Below are 19580 nucleotides of genomic sequence, written 5' to 3'. Positions count from 1 at the left end.
CAGCATTACTCAGCAAGCTTTGATTTCAGTGTCTCATGTGCATTAAGTAAGGAGTCACAGCTGCAGCACCAGACTTCTTCAAGCCTATTAGAGGCAGGATAGGGACTGCAGCAACTGCCCTAGACATCCATTAACTACAGAGTGAAGATTAGCTGAGCAGAGACCCTGGCAGAAACTGAACCTTTGAAAAGATCTTGTGAGCAATATGGTAGTGTAGCAGCTAGGGCAACGCTATTACAGCTGGGGGCATCTTAGAGCGTGGGGTTCAATTCCGGTGTCGTCTTTAAGAACCATGTGGGTTTCCTCTGGGTGCTCTGGTTTCCTCCCACAGTGCAAAGACATACCGGTTAGTTGGTTAAACGGTCATTGTAAACTGTCCCATGATAAGGCTAGTGGTAATAGGTGTGTTGCTGGGTTGGGCTGACAGGGTCTGTTCCACATCGTATCTCTAAAATAAATAAGTAAATCAAAATAAAATTTTTGAGAAGGAATGAGAGGATGCATTGATTAAAATTAAGCAGTCATTGGGTATATTTAAAGTAGAGGTTGATAGGTTCTTGATCAGTAAGGATGTCAAAGGTTATGGGGAGAAGGCAGGAGAATGGGATTCAAAGGGATAGCTAATCAGCTATGATGCAACGGTAGAGCAGTCTCAATGGGCCAAAAGTCCTAATTCTGCTCCTGCATCTTATAGTCAAAATGTGCTCTGACGCTCACACAGTTGAACAAAATCCCAACTCAACTTACCACAAATGTCTTGGCCATGTCTCCCACAAGTCCAGCCTCTGCTGATATTAACATCTTTGGACCATAATAAGTTAAGGCACTGCAGTCTGGACTGATGCTGAAGTCCTCAGAAAATGTCGCTGATCCATCTTCTGCAGGAAGCTTTATATTTCTGAAGTTTAAAATGAAAATGTTTTATTAACATTTTTCAGTTAGAGCAACACTGTGTAAAAATAGTGAAAGCCCTTACACATTGACAACTACATTAAAATACCCAAATAATTGCTTGACAAGGAAATTACAGCAGTAAGGAAAGAGGTAATTCAGCCCATCAAGTCCATACTGGTTATACACAACAATAAACCAACTAGTCTGAATCACCAAAGTTTTTCTCTTTGGTCCTGAAATGTTTTCTTTCTTTTAGATATAAATCCAGGGCTCTTGTAAGCACTACAATTAAATCTGCCTCTGCTTTTACCCCAGCAGTTCATTCAAGACCAGGAAGGAATAAAAAAAAATTCCTTATGTTAGTTTTGGTTCATTCTATGCCCCTCCAAATTTGGAACCTCCACCACTACAAACAGTTTATCTCCATTTTCCATCTACAGTACATCCATCAGGATTTTAATATGTACCTCTTACAACCTTCTCTATTCAAAGAAGAATCCCAGCGTCTCCACTCTATCAACATAAAAGAAGGCGCTCATCTCTGCAATCATTGTAGTAGTCCTTCTAAAACTTTTCATCTTTCCTAAAGAGCAGCACCCGCAACTGCATACAGTATTCCAAAAGTGTCCAAATCAAAGTTTTATAGTAAGGACTCATTGTGACTTCCTCACTCTTATTATCTAGGTTCCTATTTATAAAGCCCACAATTCCGTATGCATTTAACCAAAGTTCAAGGTAAATTTATTACCACAGTACATACAGTATTTGTCACCGTATACAATCCTGAGATTCATTCCCTTATAGGCATACTGAATAAATCCATAATAGAATAAGAACCATAACAGAATCACCTGAAGACCGCAAAAGACAACTAATTGTGCAAATGCAAAAAGGAAGAAGTAAAAATAAATAAATAAGCAATAAATTTCAAGAATGTGAGATGAGAGTGCTTGAAAATGAGTCCATGGGTTGTGGGAACATTTCAATGATGGGGCAAATGAAGCTGAGTGAAGTTATTTCCTTTGGTTCAAGAGCCTAATGGTTGAGGGGTAGTAACTGTTCCTGAACCTGGTGGTGTGAGTCCTGAGGCTCCTGTACCTTCTTCCTGATGGCAGCAGTGAGAAGAGAGAATGTCCTGGGACCTGGGGGTTCCTGATGATGGATGCTGCTTTACAGTGACAATGTTTAACGTAGATGTGCTCAATGGCTCTACCTGTGATGGACTGGACCATATTCACCACTGTTGTAGGATTTTCCATTCAAGGGCATTGTGATGCAGCCAGTCAATATACTCTCCACTACACATCTATCGAAGTTTGGCAAAGTTTTAGATGTCATGCTGAATCTGTGCAAAATTCCAAGGAAGTAGAGGTAGTGCTATCTTTTCTTCATAATTGCACTTAAGTGCCAGGCCCAGGACAGATCCTCCAAAATAATAACATCAAGGAATTTAAAGTTGCTGACCCTCTCCACCTCTGATGAGGATCGGCTCATGGACTTCTGGTTTCCTCCTCCTGAAGTCAATAATCAGCTCCTTGGTCTTGCTGACATTGTGTAAGAGGTTGTTGTTGTGGCACCAGTCAGCCAGAACTTCAATCTCCCTCCTATATGCTGATTCATCACATATGCCATTCACTATACTTTCAAGTTCTGTGTCATCTGAAAATTTGGAAATTGTTCACTGTAAACCTAAGTCCCAGTCAGTACTATCTATTAAGCTAATCAGTGGGCCTGCACCTGACATCAGGAAAACTCCAGTGTACACATGCCCCACCTAACCTGAAGACAAAACTTCCACCACTATTATATCTCCTGTCAGCAAACCAAGTTTCTGTGATGTTCCAAGACCTTCAATCTTGAAGATAACTGTATCAAACTACTTTTGGAAGTCCATACATTACTGCTATTATAGCTTGTGGTGTTCCAGAGTTCAGACCTCAGTTCTGATACCAAATGTAAGGAGCTTGTACATTTTTCCTGAGAACTACATGGGTTTTCTCCGGGTGCTCCTGTTTCCTCCTACAGTCCTAAGATGTACCAATTAGTAGGTTAGTTGGTCATTGTAAATTGTCCTATGATTAAACTAGTGTAAAAAGAGGTGGGTTACTGGGTGATGCTGCTCATTGGGCTGGAAAGGCCTGTATCTCTGTATCTCTAAATAAATAAATGAATTTTCATAAGCCACAATTCTCCCATTGGGTTTGTATGTTAACTTACTGAAACACTGTCTTCAACAGACCTATGCTGGCTCTCTCTAATACATCCACACTTGTTCAAGTGACTGCTAATTCTGTCTCTAGAAGATCCCCCAGCATTTGCACCTTAAGGATGCATGCTTATTGCACTACTGTAATCTCTCTACACCTACAAATATATGGCTAAGCACAGTTCAAATGGCATCTATAAATTTCCCAACAACACAACTATTCTTGGCAGAATTTCAGATGGTGATGAGGAGGTGTACAGGAGCAAGATGAATCAGCTGGTTGAGTGGTGTCACAACAACAATCTTGCACTCAACATAAGATGAAGGAATTGATTGTGGATTTCAGGAAGGCGAAGTTGAACGAACATACATCAGTCCTCATCGAAGGATCAGCAGTGGAAAGGGTGAGCAGTTTCAAGTTCCTGTGTGTTAACAGCTCTGGAGATCTACCCTGGGCCAAACATATTAATACGATTACAAAAAATACACAATGGCAGCTATATTTCATTAGAAGTTTGAGGAGACTTGATATGTCACCAATGAAACTCACAAGTCTCTACAGATGTACCGTGGAGAGTATTCCAACTAGGTGCATCATCATCTGGGTTGGAGGGGCCACTGCACCAGATCGGAAACTCAAAAGGTGATGCCTCAGAAAGGTGGCCATCATTGAGTTTCCCCTTCACCCAGGACATGCCCTCTGCTCATTGCTACCATCAAGGAGGAGTTACAGGACCTTTAAGTCACATATTCGATGTTTCAGGTACAGTTTCTTCCTCTCCACCATCAGACTTCTGAATGGAAAGTGAACCTATGAACAGCACCTCACTATTTTGTTTCTTTTTGCACTACTTACTTATACATACAAGTACAGTAATGTATAGTTTTTATTATGTATTGCATTGTAATGTTGCCGCAAAACAACAAATTTCACAACATATGTCTGTAATGTTAAACCTGATTCAAATTCTAATTCTGAGATTAAACTGACTGGTCTATAGTTACTGGATTTATTCCTACACCCTTTTTGAAGCAAAGATGAAACATTTGCAGTTTTGCTATCCTCATCCTTTGCCCTCGAATTTGTAGATGTCTGGAAAATTTGCTACTATTGTTTTGTTGCTGTTCCACTGTTCTGTTGTTTTGCTGAACATTATGGACATACTATGCTGGTCCTGGAATGCACGATGATACTTGTGGGTTGTCCTCATCACATTCTTAGGTTGTTTTGGCTGTTAATGCAAACAATGCATTTCATGGTATGTTTTAAAGTACATGTGATAAATAAATCTGAATCTGATTCTCTTTAATCCTAAATAGTGTCTATTCTGGTAATTTCTCCTCTCCTCTCCAACTTCTCTCTCTTTCCATTCCCCATTCTGGCTCCCCTCTTACTCCTTCTCTTCACAGCTGCCCATAACTTCCCTCTAGTGCCTCTCCTCCTTCCATTTCCTCCATGGTCCCCTCTCCTCTCCTATCAGATTCCTTCTTCTTCAGCCCTTTACCTCTTTGACCTATCACATCCCAGCTACTTACTTCATTGCCCCACCTCACCCACCCACCCTCCTCCTCAGCTGGTCTCACCTGTCATCTACCAACTTGTACTCCTCCCCCTCCCCCGACTCTTAATCTGGCTTCTTCCCTCTTCCTTTTCTGTCCTGATGAAGGAACTCAGCCTGAAATGTCAACTGTTTACTCCCCTCCACAGATGCTGCCTGAGCTGCTGAGCTCTTCCAGCATTTTGTGTTAGTCAGGATTTCCAGCATCGCCAGAATCTCCTGTGTTTGATATTTTGTTGCACTGTTACATTGATCTCATTGTGAATCACCACTGAAATATACAACAGAGAGGCGGCCATTTGGACCATTGCTCCCACCCCCAGGTTATTGAAAACCTAAACTACACAAATCCTCTCATAAAACATTTAGAAGTTTTTCAAGAGAAAATAGTTGCTGAAATGCAAATATCTCCAGGAGTTACAGAATAGAGGTGGTGGCTAGTTTAGTTAATTCAAAAGACAACTGGTCTTCAAAATAAAACACAGTCTGTTCAAGGAACTCTGTGTGTTGAGCGGCATCTGTGGTGGGAAAGGAATTGTTGAGTTTTTGCATCAAAACCCTGCATTAGGATAACAATCTGGTTTACCACTCTCCTGGGGTAAATCAGGTGTATAATCTGTAGCAGTCAGACTCAGGGGCGGGTCTGTGGGTGGGATGTAGTTAGTATCAGGTTACACAAATGGTCTCAGTTCAACATTTTATTCCCTGGAGCAAATCAGGGACTGTGAGGGGCCCCTAGGCTGGCTGCTATTCATTGGATGTAGGGGTACAGAACAGTATACCCCTTGCTGGTTGATCTCTGTCCCTTTCTCTGTGGTCATTGCTGACGTTTGATAGTGTAACCAGGTGGCAACATGTCTATTGCCCATTTTACATTCTTTCCCATTTCCTCACAGTCATCCATCTGACAGCATTGTACAAAGTCAAGATGCAAGCAATTGTTAGTTTTGTTTTTATATTGTCCATTATGCTTGTTTGTCATCTGATTACATACTTAGAATTGTCCAACAGGCATCTTTGTCTAAGGAACAAAAGTTGCTGGAGCCATGAACAATATGCTGGAAGAACTCAACACGTCAAGCAACATCTGGGGGGAGGGGCACAAGAATGAACTGGCGATGTTTTAGGTCAAAATCTTGCATCAGGACTTGGAACGTAGAGGGAAGAAAGACAGGATAAAGAGGAGATGAGGGGGTGAAAAGGAACCAGAGGCGATTGGTGGATCAGAGTGTGGTGGTGGTGGGGTAGGGCAAGTGGTGTGTAGGATGACAGACAGATGCAGAAGGAAGGGGAAGGAGAGGAGTGGAGTGGGGAGAGAGAGGCTAGTGGGCAATAGATAAGGCACACAAAGAAGAAAGGAAGATGGAGCTAAAAGGAGGAGGGGAGGATGTAGGAGGAGACAGAGGCTGCAGGGAGATAAAGACGAACGAGAAGTGCTGGAATCTGATGTATGGAAAGTGATATGGGAACTGAAGGGGAGAGAAGTGAAGGGTAGATGGAACTGAAACCAGTGGGTAAAATGCGTGTGTGGGAAAGCAATGAATCTGGGGGAGGGGGCTGGATAAAAATAGGTGGTGATGGCAGGGGATATGAAAGAAGACAAAAATAGAGAACAAGATGAGTCTCAAAGGAGGATGTGGGAACACAAGAGGTGATAGCTACCTGAAATTCAATGTTCAAATTTTGTGTCCATCCACATATTTCGCCCACCAGCTCCTCCCCCAACACTCCTTCTGCCCACTCCACTCTTAGTCCTAATGCAGGGTTTTGATCTGAAATGTCAACAATTCCTTCCCCACCACAAATGCAGCTTGACTTGCTGAATTCCTCCAGCAGATTGTACGTTGCTCCTTAATTTAGTTCCTCTTTGGCAATAACAATAAAAAATACAGGAAATACCCAGCAGAGAGAAGGAAGCTGAGTTAATGTTTCAGATCAATGCTTAATTCTGTTCCTCTTTAGCTTTTTTATTCCCTGACCATCGAGTTTCTATGGTTCTTTCTATAACTTGTGTGTGAACCACACACAAAAATGTACGGATGTATCCAGGAGTAATCCAACATGGTTGACTAGTCGTAGAGGGCTGACCTATGAGGAGAGGTTGGCCATGATGGATCTTTATTCCCTGGAGCACAAGAGAATGAGGGGTGGCCTCTTAGAAGTTTATAAAATCATGAGGGTTATGGATAAAGTGGACGGACATTGTCTTTTTTCCCAGGGTTGGAGAGTCCAAAGCCAAAGGGCATGGATACAAGATTCAAGGAGAGAAATTTAAAAGAAACTTGAGAGGGTAGTGTTTGGAATGATTTGCCAGAGGAAGTGTCTAGGAGGGTACAACTGCAGAATTTGGAAGGGCTTGATGCTATGGGCTGAACACAGGCTACAGGGACTTGCAGGGAGGATGGTGTGGCCAGCATGGGCCAATTGGGCTGAAAGGTCTCTTTCTGTGCTATATTACTCTGACTTTGAACCAGACGCTGTGCTCCAGTGAGTTACACACTCTTCCTCTTGTCAATGCCAAAACTAACTCAGGCAGTATCGGGCTTGAGAGGTTGACTAATTCTTTCTGTGTTTTAATTTTCTGTGAGTGAGTGGCTCCCGTTTCTACTTCAAACTATCACAGAGGCTGTTCTATATACCTCTGCATCCATTCTCAGCCCTCCTTTCCTCTGAACCCATGAGAAAAAAATTGGCTCATGACTCTCTTCTGGGCAATCCCTTATTTTAATAACAGTAACCTAAGATCTCGATTCTCCTACAAGAACAAACTCCTCTCCACATCCACCCTGTCAGGTACTGAAGGAGCGCTTCTACTGTGTCAGAGGGGTAGTACGGAGAGAACGCCGCATCGTTACAGGAAGTGTATTGGAACAATGCTGCACCACTTGATGAGCAGAGCACTTTTCCCAATGCCCTAACCAATATGTGTTCCTTAGCCAATGCTGGTGACAAATCGTCACTTCACCATTTGTGCTATGTGCCCTCTGACTGCTTCTCATACGTGACAGCATTGACTATACTTCGAAAACTCACAATAGAACATAGATCTGTGCAACACAGGAATGGGCCCTTCGGCCCACCATGTTGTACCGAACCGATTAAATTAGTAATCAAATGCCCAACTAAACCACTCCCTTCTGCCTACTCTATGTCCATATCCTTCCATTTCCCACTCATCCATGAGCCTAAATAAGAGTGTCCACCATCATTCAGGTAGCACATTCCAGTCACCCACCAAGTTCAAAGTATAATTTATTATTAGAGTACAATCATGTTGCCACATACAACCCTGAGATTCTTTTTCCTGAGGGCATACTCAGTAAATCTATAGAACAGTAACTGTAAACAGGATCAATGAACAACAAACTCTGCAAATGCAAATAAAAATAAATAGCAATAAATAACCAGTATGAAATAACACGATAAAGAATCATTCAAGTGAGACCATTGGTTGCGGGAACAACAGAAATAGAATGGGTGTAGTTATCTCCTTTTGTTCAAGAGCCTGATTGCTGGGGGGTAGTAACCATTATTGAACCTGGTGGTGCAAGTCCTGAGGCACCGGTACCTTCTACCTGATGTCAGCAGTGAGAAAAGAGCATGGCCTGGGTGATGAGGATCTTTATTGATGATGCTGCTTTTCTACGGCAACGTTTCATGTAGAGCTCAATAGTTGGGAGGCCTTTACCCGTAATGTACTGGGCCCACCTTTTATAGGATTTTCCACTTAAAGGCGTTGGTGTCCCCGTAACAGGCTATAATGCAGCCAGTCAATACACTTTCCAGCACACACCTATATATGTTTTTCAGAGTTTTTCTGATGAGATGTGGAATCTCTGCAGACTCCTAAGGAAGTAGAGATGCTGTTGTGTTTTCTTCGCAATTATATTTATGTGATTTGTCTAGGAGCGGTCCTCTGAGATAGTGACACCGAGAATTTAAAATTACTGACCCTCTCCACCTAGGATCCTTTGATGAGTACTGACTTATGGACCTCTGGTTTCCCTCTCCTGAAGTCTACAATCAGTTCCTTGGTCTTGCTGACATTGAGTAAGAGGTTGTTGTGATGACACCACTCAGCCAAATTTTCAAACTCCCATCTGTTTGTTTCCCCACCTTTGATACGGCCCACAGCAGTGGTGTCATCAGCAAATGTGTATATGGTGTAGGGGTTGTACTTAGCCACACAGTCATAGGTGTAAAGCGAGGCGAGCAGAGCAGCCTTATGGCACACCTGTGCTGATGGAGACTGTGGAGGAGATGATTTGCTAATCCAAACTGACTGGGGTCTGCAAGTCAGGAAATCCAGGATCCTATTGCACAAGGGGGTATTGAGACCCAAGTCTCTTAGTCTACTGATTAGGTTTTTTTTCAAAATCTTTTTGTTATTATTATATTATTCAAAAATAACACAAGTACATCGAAGTAAACAACACTTAAAATGTCTCAAGGGAAAAAAAAACATTATTTTAAGGATTGAAGAATTTTGGTGATAATAAAAAATAACCCCTACTAAGCAGAAAAAGTGGGGGGAAAAAACCCATTAGGTGTACAACCCAGAGCCACGCATCATACAAAAAGCTTCTAAAGATAAACATCAAACGGCCAGAAAGAAAAAAAAACCCAAAAAATTTACAATTAGATCGTGGAGGAAATCTATCAATTAACTCAAATGATAATAACGAGCAAATGAACCCCATCTTTTCTCAAAATTAAATAAAGATTCAAAGGTTCGACTTCTAATTTTCTAAGACATAGCATCACTTGAGAGAACCATTGTGACAAAGTGGGAGCTGATGTATCCTTCCACTTCAACAAAATGGCCCTCCTAGCTATCAATGTAACAAATGCAATAACATGTTGGTCAGACACAGACATACCACGGATATTTTGAGGAATTATTCCAAAAAACACAGTTAATTTGTTAGGTTGTAAATTAATTTTAAGTGCTTTAGAAATTGTCGAAAAAACTGACTTCCAGAACTGTTCCAGTATAGAACAAGACCAAAATATGTGTGTCAGTGTAGCTGTCTCAGTTTTACATCTATCACAATAACTATCAACATTAGGAAATATTTTAGACAGTCTCTCCTTCGTCAAATGGTAATGACATACAATTTTAATTTGAATCAGTGAATGACTAGCTTACTGATTAGTTTTGAGGAGATGATGGTATTAATTGCAGAGTTGTAATCGATAAAGAGCCTCTCACTCACAAAAAGTTAAAGCACAGAAGGAACTACCACTCTCAGTATAAAAAGCTTGCCCTGCACATCTCCTTTGAAGCTTCTCCTTTCAGCTTAAATGCATGCGCTCTGGTATGAGGTGTTTCAAAACTGGGGGAAAGATATCAGCTGTCTACTCTATCTATGCCACTCGTGAGCATATCAGATCTCCCCTCTGCCACTCTAGAGAAAACAAGGCAAGTTTATCCAAACTCACCTGCAGCACGTACCCTCTAATCCAGGCAGTATCCTACTGAATCCCCTCTGCACCCTCTCCAAAGCCTTGACATTCTTCCTAAAAATGGGATGACCAAAACTAAATGCAATACTTCAGATGCAGCCTAAATGACGTTTTATAAGCTTCGTTGTCTGTAAATCACTTTAGGATGCTCTTAGTTTGTAGAAAGAACCATGGAATGCAAGTCTTTCTTAATCGTCTGTGAAGTGTATAATAAAAATGGATCTACATAGATACCCAGGTGCAAAATACACAAATTATTAGAGGAACTCAGAAGGTCAGGCAGCATCTATGCAAGAAAGTAAACAGTCAACTTTTGGGCTAAGCCCCTTCATCGGGACTGAAAAGGAAGAGGACATACGCCAGAATAAGAAGGTGGGGCGGGGGGGGAAGAGTACAAGCCAGCAGGTGATAGGTGAGATTAGGTGAGGGTGAGTGGGTGAGGAGGGATGAAGTAAGAAGGTGGGAGGTGATAGGCATTAGAGGTCAAGGGCTGAAGAAGGATCTGATAGGAGAGAACAGTGGACATGCGAAAAGGGGGAGGAGGGACATCAGAGGGAGGTGATGGCAGGTGAGAAGAAGAGGGTAACCAGATTTGAGAATGGAAAAAGAAAAAAGGAGGGAGAGGGCTGAGACTTTTTTACTCTTCCTTTCTGGCCCTCATGAAGGATCTTAGGCTGAAATATCAATTACTTATTGCACACCAATACTTCCTGACCTGCTACGTTTCTCAAGCATTCTGCGTGTGTTGCTCAAAATTTCCAGCATCTGCAGAATCTGTTATGTTTAAGATGATGAGATGCTCCTGGTTAAAAAGTTCTTGTGACAAATGATTAACTTAGCTATCTCTCCTCAGTCTGTAGCACTTACACTTGCTTTAAGATGTGAAGGTCATTGCATCGTTCAATGTTCCACAGCAGCAGACAGTTGCTGCTGGCCAGGCACAGCTGCAGCTGGTTCATGGGGTTGAAGCACAGGATATCAGCCTTCATCCGCATCACCGACTCGCTGCAGAGACGACTGCCCGTTCTCCAGTTCCTCCAGACAGTTGAGAACAATAAAAGATTAACTGAGTATGTCAACAGTACTTGCACCATAGACTCATAGAAACAGTCCTTCGGCCCATCTATTATGTGCCAAACTATTAATCTGCCTTGTGCCATCGATCCGCACCTGGCCCAAAGCCCTCCATACCCCTCCAATCCATGTACCTATTCAAGTTTCTCTTAAATGTTCAAATTGAACCCACATCCCCCACTTCCCCTGACAGCTCATTCCACACTCTCACCACCCTCTGGGCGAATATGTTGCCCATCATGTTCCCCTTAAACATTTCACCTTTCACTTTTAACCCATGACCCCTGGTTCTAGTCTCATCCAACCTCAGTGGAAAAAGCCTACTTGCATTTACCCTATTGATAGCTCTCATAATTTTGTATATGTCTATCAAATCTCTCTCTATTCTCCTGCATTCTAGGAAATAAAATCGTAACCTATTCAACCTTTCAAAGTTCAAAATTCAAAATAAATGTATTATCAAAGTACATACATGTCACCGTGTACAACCCTGATATTCGTTTTTTTGCAGGCATGCACAGTAAATCTAAGAAACACAATAGAATCAATGAAACGCCCAACAGATGGATAAACAACCCATGTGCAAATACAATAATAATAATAAGTAAGCAATAAATATTGAGAACATGAGATGAAGGGCCCTTGAAAGTGACTCCCTCTAACCCAGGTCCTCAAGTCCTGGCAACATCCTTGTAAATTTTCACTGCGCTCTTTCAATCTTACTGATTTCTTTCCGATACATACTGTAGGTGACCAGATCTACACACAATACTCCAAATTAGGCCTCAACATAACATCCTAACTCCTGTACTCAATACTTTCACTTATGAAGGCTAATGTGCCAAAAGTTCTCTTTATGACCCTATCTATCTTTGACGAACTATGGATCTGTATTTCCACAGATGCTGCCCGATCTGCTGAGTTCCTCCAGCGTGTTGTGAATGTTCCCCGATTCCTCTGTTCTTCCGCACTCCTTAGTGCCCCACTGCTCATCAGTCTTCTCGTTAGAGATGCAGCAGAGTGACAGGCCCTTCTGGCCCAATGAGCCTGTGCTGCCCAATTATACCCATGTGACCAATTAACCTACTAACCCATACCTCTTTTGGATGTGGAAACCGGAGCATCTGGAGGAAACCTACGCAGTCATGAGAAGAACATACAAACTCCTTACAGACAGAGGTGAGAACTGAATTGCCGCCATTGTAAGAACTGCTGCTGCCACGCTACCATGCCACCCTCAGCTCTTTCAGCACGAACCAAACTGTTGGAGGTGCTGTCACTTCAGTTGTAAACTTTAGACCCTGCACCTTGCACAGCAAATTCATCCCATGGAGCTCGTCTTTGAGCCTCTGATTTTGGAAATGAAAATTCAAATCCTAAACAAATGTATTAGGGGGCAAAGGGTACTCAGACCCTTGAGCCTTCTTTGCCAATCAATGGAAAAACTTCTATCTCATCTTAATCTTAAAGAGATGGTTCTTTATTTTTAAACAATGATCCTAATTTCTGGATTCTCCTATGAGAATAAACACCCACTCAGTCATGACCCCTCAGGATGTCATATGTTTCAATTGTCCCCTCTCACTCTTCTAATTCCAGTGGATGACATTTTTAAGTAAAGCCACAGAGTACTAATGGAACAGTGCACCAGCCGTACAACATGCAAATAGAGTAAACAATATTACACTGTATTCAGTTTAGTATGGAATATTATAAATGTAATTAGATAATTTAACAAGATTTCTATGAACAAACTACCACTGATTTACTATGGAATATTTGGCCCTGAAGGAATTTGCCCAATTGATGTTGAAATAATGTTGAAAGATGTTTAGAGTATTGTGTGCAGTTCTGATCACTTACCTACAGGAAAGATATCAATAAGTTTGAAAGAGCACAGAGGAAGTTTACAAGGATGCTCCCAGGATTTTTGAGGACTTAAGTTATAGGGAAAGGTTAAATAGTTAGGACTTTATTCTCTGGAGCATAGGAGAATAAGGGGAGATTTGATAAAACCCTTCAAAATTGTGGTGGGCTTTAGATAGAGGTATACAAAATCAAGGGGGTGAAACTAGAACTAGAGGTCATGGGTTAAACATAGAAACATGGAAAATAGGTGCAGGAGTAGGCCATTCGGCCCTTCGAGCCTGCACAGCCATTCAGTATGATCATGGCTGATCATCCAACACAGAACCCTGTACCAGCCTTCCCTCCATACCCCCTGATCCCTTTAGCCACAAGGGCCATATCTAACTCCCTCTTAAATATAGCCAATGAACTGGCCTCAACTGTTTCCTGTGGCAGAGAATTCCACAGATTCACCACTCTCTGTGTGAAGAAGTTTTTCCTAATCTCGGTCTTAAAAGGCTTCCCCTTTATCCTCAAACCCCTCGTTCTGGTTAAGGGTGAAAAGTGAAATGTCTAAGGAGAACCTGAGGGGGAACTTCTTCACTCAGAGAGTGGTATGAGTGTGGAACGAGCTACCAGCAGATATGGTGGATCTGGGTTCAATTTCAACATTTCAGAGATGTTTGGATAAGTTCATGGATGGGAGAGTTATGGAGGGTTATGGTCCAGGTACAGGTTGATGGGACTAGGCAGAATAAGAGTTCAGCATGGTCTAAATGGGCCTAAGGAATTGTTTCTATGCTATAGTGCCCTACGACTCCAAACTTTTATTACAAAGTCTCTGGGCAGAAACAGTACCAGAGGACTACAGAGTAAAGCTACATCTATGTGGTCCTATCACAGAGTTCCAGCATGGGAAAGATTGAGAAAAGTGCCTTCTACACTGTCCCATAACACACTTCCAGGTAGGGACATGCTGAAGAGAGCAGGTCATTGCACATCAATAGTAAAGATCGTTCTACAGCTGTGCGGTGAGAGCATTCTAACATGCTGCATCTTTATGTAGTATGGGAACTGCACTGCTGCAGACAGGTTCTACTATGGGTGGTTAAAACTGTCCAATACATCACCAGTACCAGCCTACCTGCTGTTAAGGACATATATACAGAAAGGTGCCTGAAATTATCCAGCGATATCATGAAAAATCTCACCCACCCTGCTTATGGACTGTTTGTCTCACTCCCCTCAGGGAAGAGGGTACACAGCATCTATGCCAGGACCACTTGAGTGAAAGAAAAGTGTCTCTACACTGCCCATCACATGCTTCCAGGTAGGGACAGTTTCTCATCACAACACTTCCTGGGCCGGTGCATCCTACAACTGTGCAAATGTGTAGAATAATAAACACGTCGTTCAACCCATTGGTCATTCCTGGTGATTATACTCAATCCTTCTCCCAGTCTGCAAACATTGCCTCTCATTTCCTTCTCCTGTGTGCATTTATTTAGTTTTCCCTTAGACATATCTATGCTGATTTCCTCAACTGCTGCCCACCATGGGAGTGATTCAACATACCCATACCACTATAAAGCAGAAGTACTTATCAATAAAAAACTACCAGATGGTTAAAAGGAAGTCAGGGATTGAGGAGAAACTGGCAAAGTAGGAACCCAAATAGCAGAAATCCAGCAGTGTGTACTCAAGCTCTGCTCCATCTGAAAAACACAATCAGACAAGACTAAAAATTACTGACACTAGAAATAGTATATTCCCAGAAAATGCGGGGCCTGCACCAGATTTGCACAAGGCCCCTTCACAATGATATCCAATTGCAGCCCAGAACCAACAAATACTCTGTGATAGAATAGACACAGACACACAAGGTCTTTGTCAAGGAGTACAATAAGCCAGTAGAGCTGCAGATCCTGGGGACAAGTGGAACCCTTGGATAGATTGGACTCAGGGTGAAGGGATGGGAGTGGTGCACTGAGCATTGGGTCAGGTGAGGCATGCGGAAAATCTGAAGGGTATGAGGCCCCTATATGACACTTAGAGTATATTTATTAAACACTCCAAAGCAGGAATAACAATCTCCTTGTCTGTTTGCACCTGGGCTGGCCAAGACAGCCATTCAAATGTCTACAAAGATCATCACTGAGGGTGAACGCAATAACCACTGGGGGGACCTTCTGTAGGTGATGGGCACCTTGCAGGTTCGATGGGAGATGACGATAGAGGTGTACAAGATGATAAAAGACATTGATAGAATGGACAACTAGCACTTTTTTCCCAGGGTGGAAATGGCTAATACAAGAGAACATAATTTTAAAATGATTGGGGGGAAGTATAGGTGGGATGTTAGAGGTAGTATCTTTTAACACAGAGAAAGGCAAGTGCATGGAATGCACTGCCAGGTGTGATGGTAGAGGTAGACCACTAGGGCATTTTAGATTGGTACACGTATGAAAGAGAAATGAAGGGCTGTGTGGGAGGGAAAGGTTAGATTGAACTTGAAGTAGGTTAAAAGGTTGGAACAACGAAGGGCTCGGACTGTTCTATGTTCTTTGTCCTTGACAAGGAAGACACCATTTTAATTTGTCATTTTACTTTTAATAATATTATTTCTGAAACAAAAATATTTTTAAAAAGACAGAAAAGAAAACCTGGATATAAAATCCTAAAAAGGATTCAAAGTTCAAGATTGTTTCATGTCACTTCCTGTACACAGTGCAATGGAGAACAAAATAATCATTACTCAGATCTGATTCAGCACAAAAAGATAAAGAACACAATAACAATAATAATAAATCAATTAATATAAATACATAAGATGGCTTATATACATAAATTGATTGTATATCCATAAAGTGACATGGGTACAAGAGTGACTGACAGGAAATAATAAAGTAGTGGTAGTTGGGGGTGTGGAGGGGTGGGTTAGTGGGTGGAGCTTACTGCTTGGGGAAAGTCACTGTTTTTGAGTCCAGCGGCCCTGGTGTGGATGCGATGTAGCCTCTTTCATGATGGGAGTGGGACAAACAGTCCATGAGCAGAGTAGGTGAGATCCATCATGATGTTACCGGCCCTTTCCCAGTATCCTTCTGTATACATGTCCTTGATAGCGGGTAGACTGGTGCCAGTCAGTTTGGACTACCTGCTGCAAAGCCTTCCTGTCCATTACAGTGCAGTTTCCGCACCAAGCAGTGATGCAGGTCATTAGGATGTTCTCTGCTGCGCCTCTGTAGCAGGACATGAGTATGGATGTACATAGTCCAGTCTCCTCAGAAAGCAGAAGCACTGGTAAGCTTTCCTGACTGTGTGGGATGTGTCCTGGGACCATGAGAGGTTGTGTGTGATGTGCACTCCCAGGAATTTGAAACTGCTTGCAGGTTCCACTGCTGTGCTGCCCATGTTAAGTGGGGGGGGTGGGGGGGAGTTCGTTAGGGAGTCGAACACCCTGTTGCACAGTGGTGGTGTACTTACACCAAGGAGAAGGAGTTTATTAACCAAGGCCTGTGGAACAACAGTATTGAATGCTGAACTGAAATCCAGAAACAGCGTTCTGGCACAAGTGTCCTTGTTTCCTAGGTGTGCCAGGGCCAGGTGCATTACAACTGCTACGGCATCTGCCCGAGAGCAGTTCTGTCGGTAAACACATTGGTGGGTATCCAATGTGGCATGAATGAAATTTTTGATATGTGCCCACATCAGCCATTGAAAGCACCACACGATGATTGGTATTAGTGCTACCAGATGATTGTGGTGATTTGAAACATGTGGAGACAGCAGCCTAGATGAGTGAAGTGTTGAAGATGTCTGTGGAGATGGCAGTGAGCTGATGTGCACATTCCCTAGGTACCCGGCCTGGGATGTTGCCTGGCCTAGCTGCCTTACAGGGATTGACTCTCTGCAGAATCCTTCTCACATCTGCTCTTGTGCAGACAGTGGCTGCTCACCTGGGGGGGGTGGGGTAGCTTTAATGGCCGGCGTTGTGTTACATGTCCTGAAGCATGTGTAAAAGCTGTTCAGGGAGGGAGGTGTCACTGGTACAGTCAATGCATTACATGGTCAGTAACACCCTTGATGCCCAGCCACATATGCCAGGGTTCATTGTTGGATAGGTGTTCATGAATTTTTTGTGCATAGGCAGTCTTTGTCCTGTTGATGCCTAAGATGAGGTTTCTCTTGGCTGCTCTGAGAGCTGTTCTGTCACCATACTTAAAGGCAGTGTCCTGGGCTTTTAGCAAGGTTTTTAGATTAGATGCTTGTTAAAGGCTCTCTCAGAACCCTGTAAAACACTCCTAGACAGGGCTAGATATAGAGTGAGCTCCAGGATGGAGACTGCTGAACAATGACATGGATAAAAACAAAACAGTTAGCAGAACATAAACACAAAACATTCTGCAGATGCTGGAAATCTTGAGCAACACACACAGACTGTGTAGGAACTCAAGAAGTCAGGCAGCATCGATGAAGTGGAATAAGGAATTGATATTTTTGGCCTAGACCCTTCATCAGGACTGGAAAGGAAGGGGGATAAAGCCAGAATAAGAATAATAAGGTGGAGGAGGGATGGTGGATAGAGTATGAGGGAGAACTATGAGTGCCCTGTGACTGCTCAAAGTCAAGAACATTTACTTGTTTTCAATTGACCTTATTGTAATTGTAATGATAAATGTTAAAAAGCAGCTGATACTGGATACTCATTTGAAGAAGCTCCTCTGCGAGCTGTATTGTGAGGATAACTACCGCCCACTCTCCAGCAGCACTCACCAGTGAGGACAGCAGTCTTGGTCAGTTCGGGGAAGCTGTACAGGTAGATGGATGGCTTTAACTTCTGCTCTGCAAAGGCTATGACCTGACTGTTGCTGTTGGTAGTGAAGGCCCCGATGCTCCCAGTCTCACACTTCAGCACCCTCTCCTCCTTTGTTTCCATGTTTATGAAAATAATGAAGTTCCCACAGGGGTAGCATATCGTGTTGTTGTTGACAAACAGCACGCTCTGCGACGTGTAACCTTTCACCCATCTGAAAAAGATAAACAGTAAAGGTGATTGCGGCTGCCCTGTCTCACTAAATCCCCCTGGTGTCTAACGCTCTGCCCACCCACACCTAAAGCACCCTCAACGTGGTTAACAAAATGCAACACTGGGTCACATGAAGATAAAAGGCCAAATGCTTGGTCTGAAAGGAAGGTACTAAAAAGTGCCTTAAAGGAGGAGAGAAAGAAAGAAGTGGGGACGATTAAGGAGCCATCTCCATGGTGGAACAATCAGTTCCCTGGAGGTAAAAGCTAGTGAAGGTTACAGAGGTAGGGAGGGGTATAGAGCTTGGAGGGGTTACAGAGATAAGAAGTATATAAGTTGGAGGGGCTACAGACTTAGGGAGGGGTGTAGCTGCTGGAGGATTACAGTGATAGGGAGAGGTGTGAGGGGGGAGGCAGGGTATTACAGAGATAAGGAAAGGTGTAGAAGGTGTAAATAGTGATGGGTAGAGCCCAGAAGGAATTACAAAGATTTTGATGTTTAAATTATCCAACTAGAATCCAGAGATTTATTAATCTAGAGATAGGAGTTCAAATCCCACTACAGTATCTAGGAAATGTAAAGTCAAGAAATTAAATAAATCTGAAACTGTTTTCTTAAACTAGTCACTGAAGCCCATCAATAGTGCCATTCAGCAAAGAAAATCCTCCAGCCTTACCTCATCGGTCTACGTATGATTCTAGAAACCGCTTAAAATCTCTGAAAATAGCCCACCAACTGCCTACCTCAGAGCCCAGTTAGGGATCCACAAAGAGGAAAAGAAGATGTGCTGGTACTGTTACAACAATAGTCAGAGTCATACTTTATTGATCCTGGGGGAAATTGGTTTTCGTTACAGTTGCACCATAAATAATAACTAGTAATAGAACCATAAATAGTTAAATAGTAATATGTAAATTATGCCAGTAAATTATGAAATAAGTCCAGGACCAGCCTATTGGCTCAGTGTGTCTGACCCTCCAAGGGAGGAGTTGTAAAGTTTGATGGCCACAGGCAGGAATGACTTCCTATGACGCTCTGTGCTGCATCTCGGAGGAATGAGTCTCTGGCTGAATGTACTCCTATGCCCAACCAGTACATTATGTAGTGGATGGGAGACATTGTCCAAGATGGCATGCAACTTAGACAGCATCCTCTTTTCAGACACCACCGTGAGAGAGTCCAGTTCCATCCCCACAACATCACTGGCCTTACGAATAAGTTTGTTGATTCTGTTGGTGTCTGCTACCCTCAGCCTGCTGCCCCAGCACACAACAGCAAACATGATCGCACTGGCCACCACAGACTCGTAGAACATCCTCAGCATCGTCCGGCAGATGTTAAAGGACCTCAGTCTCCTCAGGAAATAGAGACGGCTCTGACCCTTCTTGTAGACAGCCTCAGTGTTCTTAGACCAGTCCAGTTTATTATCAATTCATATCCCCAGGTATTTGTAATCCTCCACCATGTCCACACTGACCCCCTGGATGGAAACAGGGGTCACCGGTAC

The 19580-nt window shown here is 42.8% G+C and overlaps 1 protein-coding gene across 1 annotated transcript in view; it reads right to left on the bottom strand.

Moving 5' to 3' along the window:
- The window catches only part of cfap43 (cilia and flagella associated protein 43), a 129607-nt gene that overhangs the window by 108451 nt on the left and 1576 nt on the right, over positions 1-19580 (bottom strand). The window contains exons 2-5 of the mRNA XM_063071432.1: positions 17821-18074; positions 14666-14762; positions 10993-11160; positions 748-898 (exon numbers count right to left, since the gene is read on the bottom strand). Of these exons, the coding sequence (XP_062927502.1) occupies positions 748-898; positions 10993-11160; positions 14666-14762; positions 17821-18074 (670 nt within the window). The remainder of the gene's footprint in view (positions 1-747; positions 899-10992; positions 11161-14665; positions 14763-17820; positions 18075-19580) is intronic.

The sequence above is a fragment of the Mobula hypostoma genome, chromosome 19, assembly GCF_963921235.1.
Source record: "Mobula hypostoma chromosome 19, sMobHyp1.1, whole genome shotgun sequence".
In the NCBI taxonomy this organism is placed as follows: Eukaryota; Metazoa; Chordata; class Chondrichthyes; order Myliobatiformes; family Myliobatidae; genus Mobula; species Mobula hypostoma.
The sequence above is the reverse complement of the archived record's forward strand: the minus strand, read 5'-3'. Positions and strand labels throughout refer to the sequence as shown.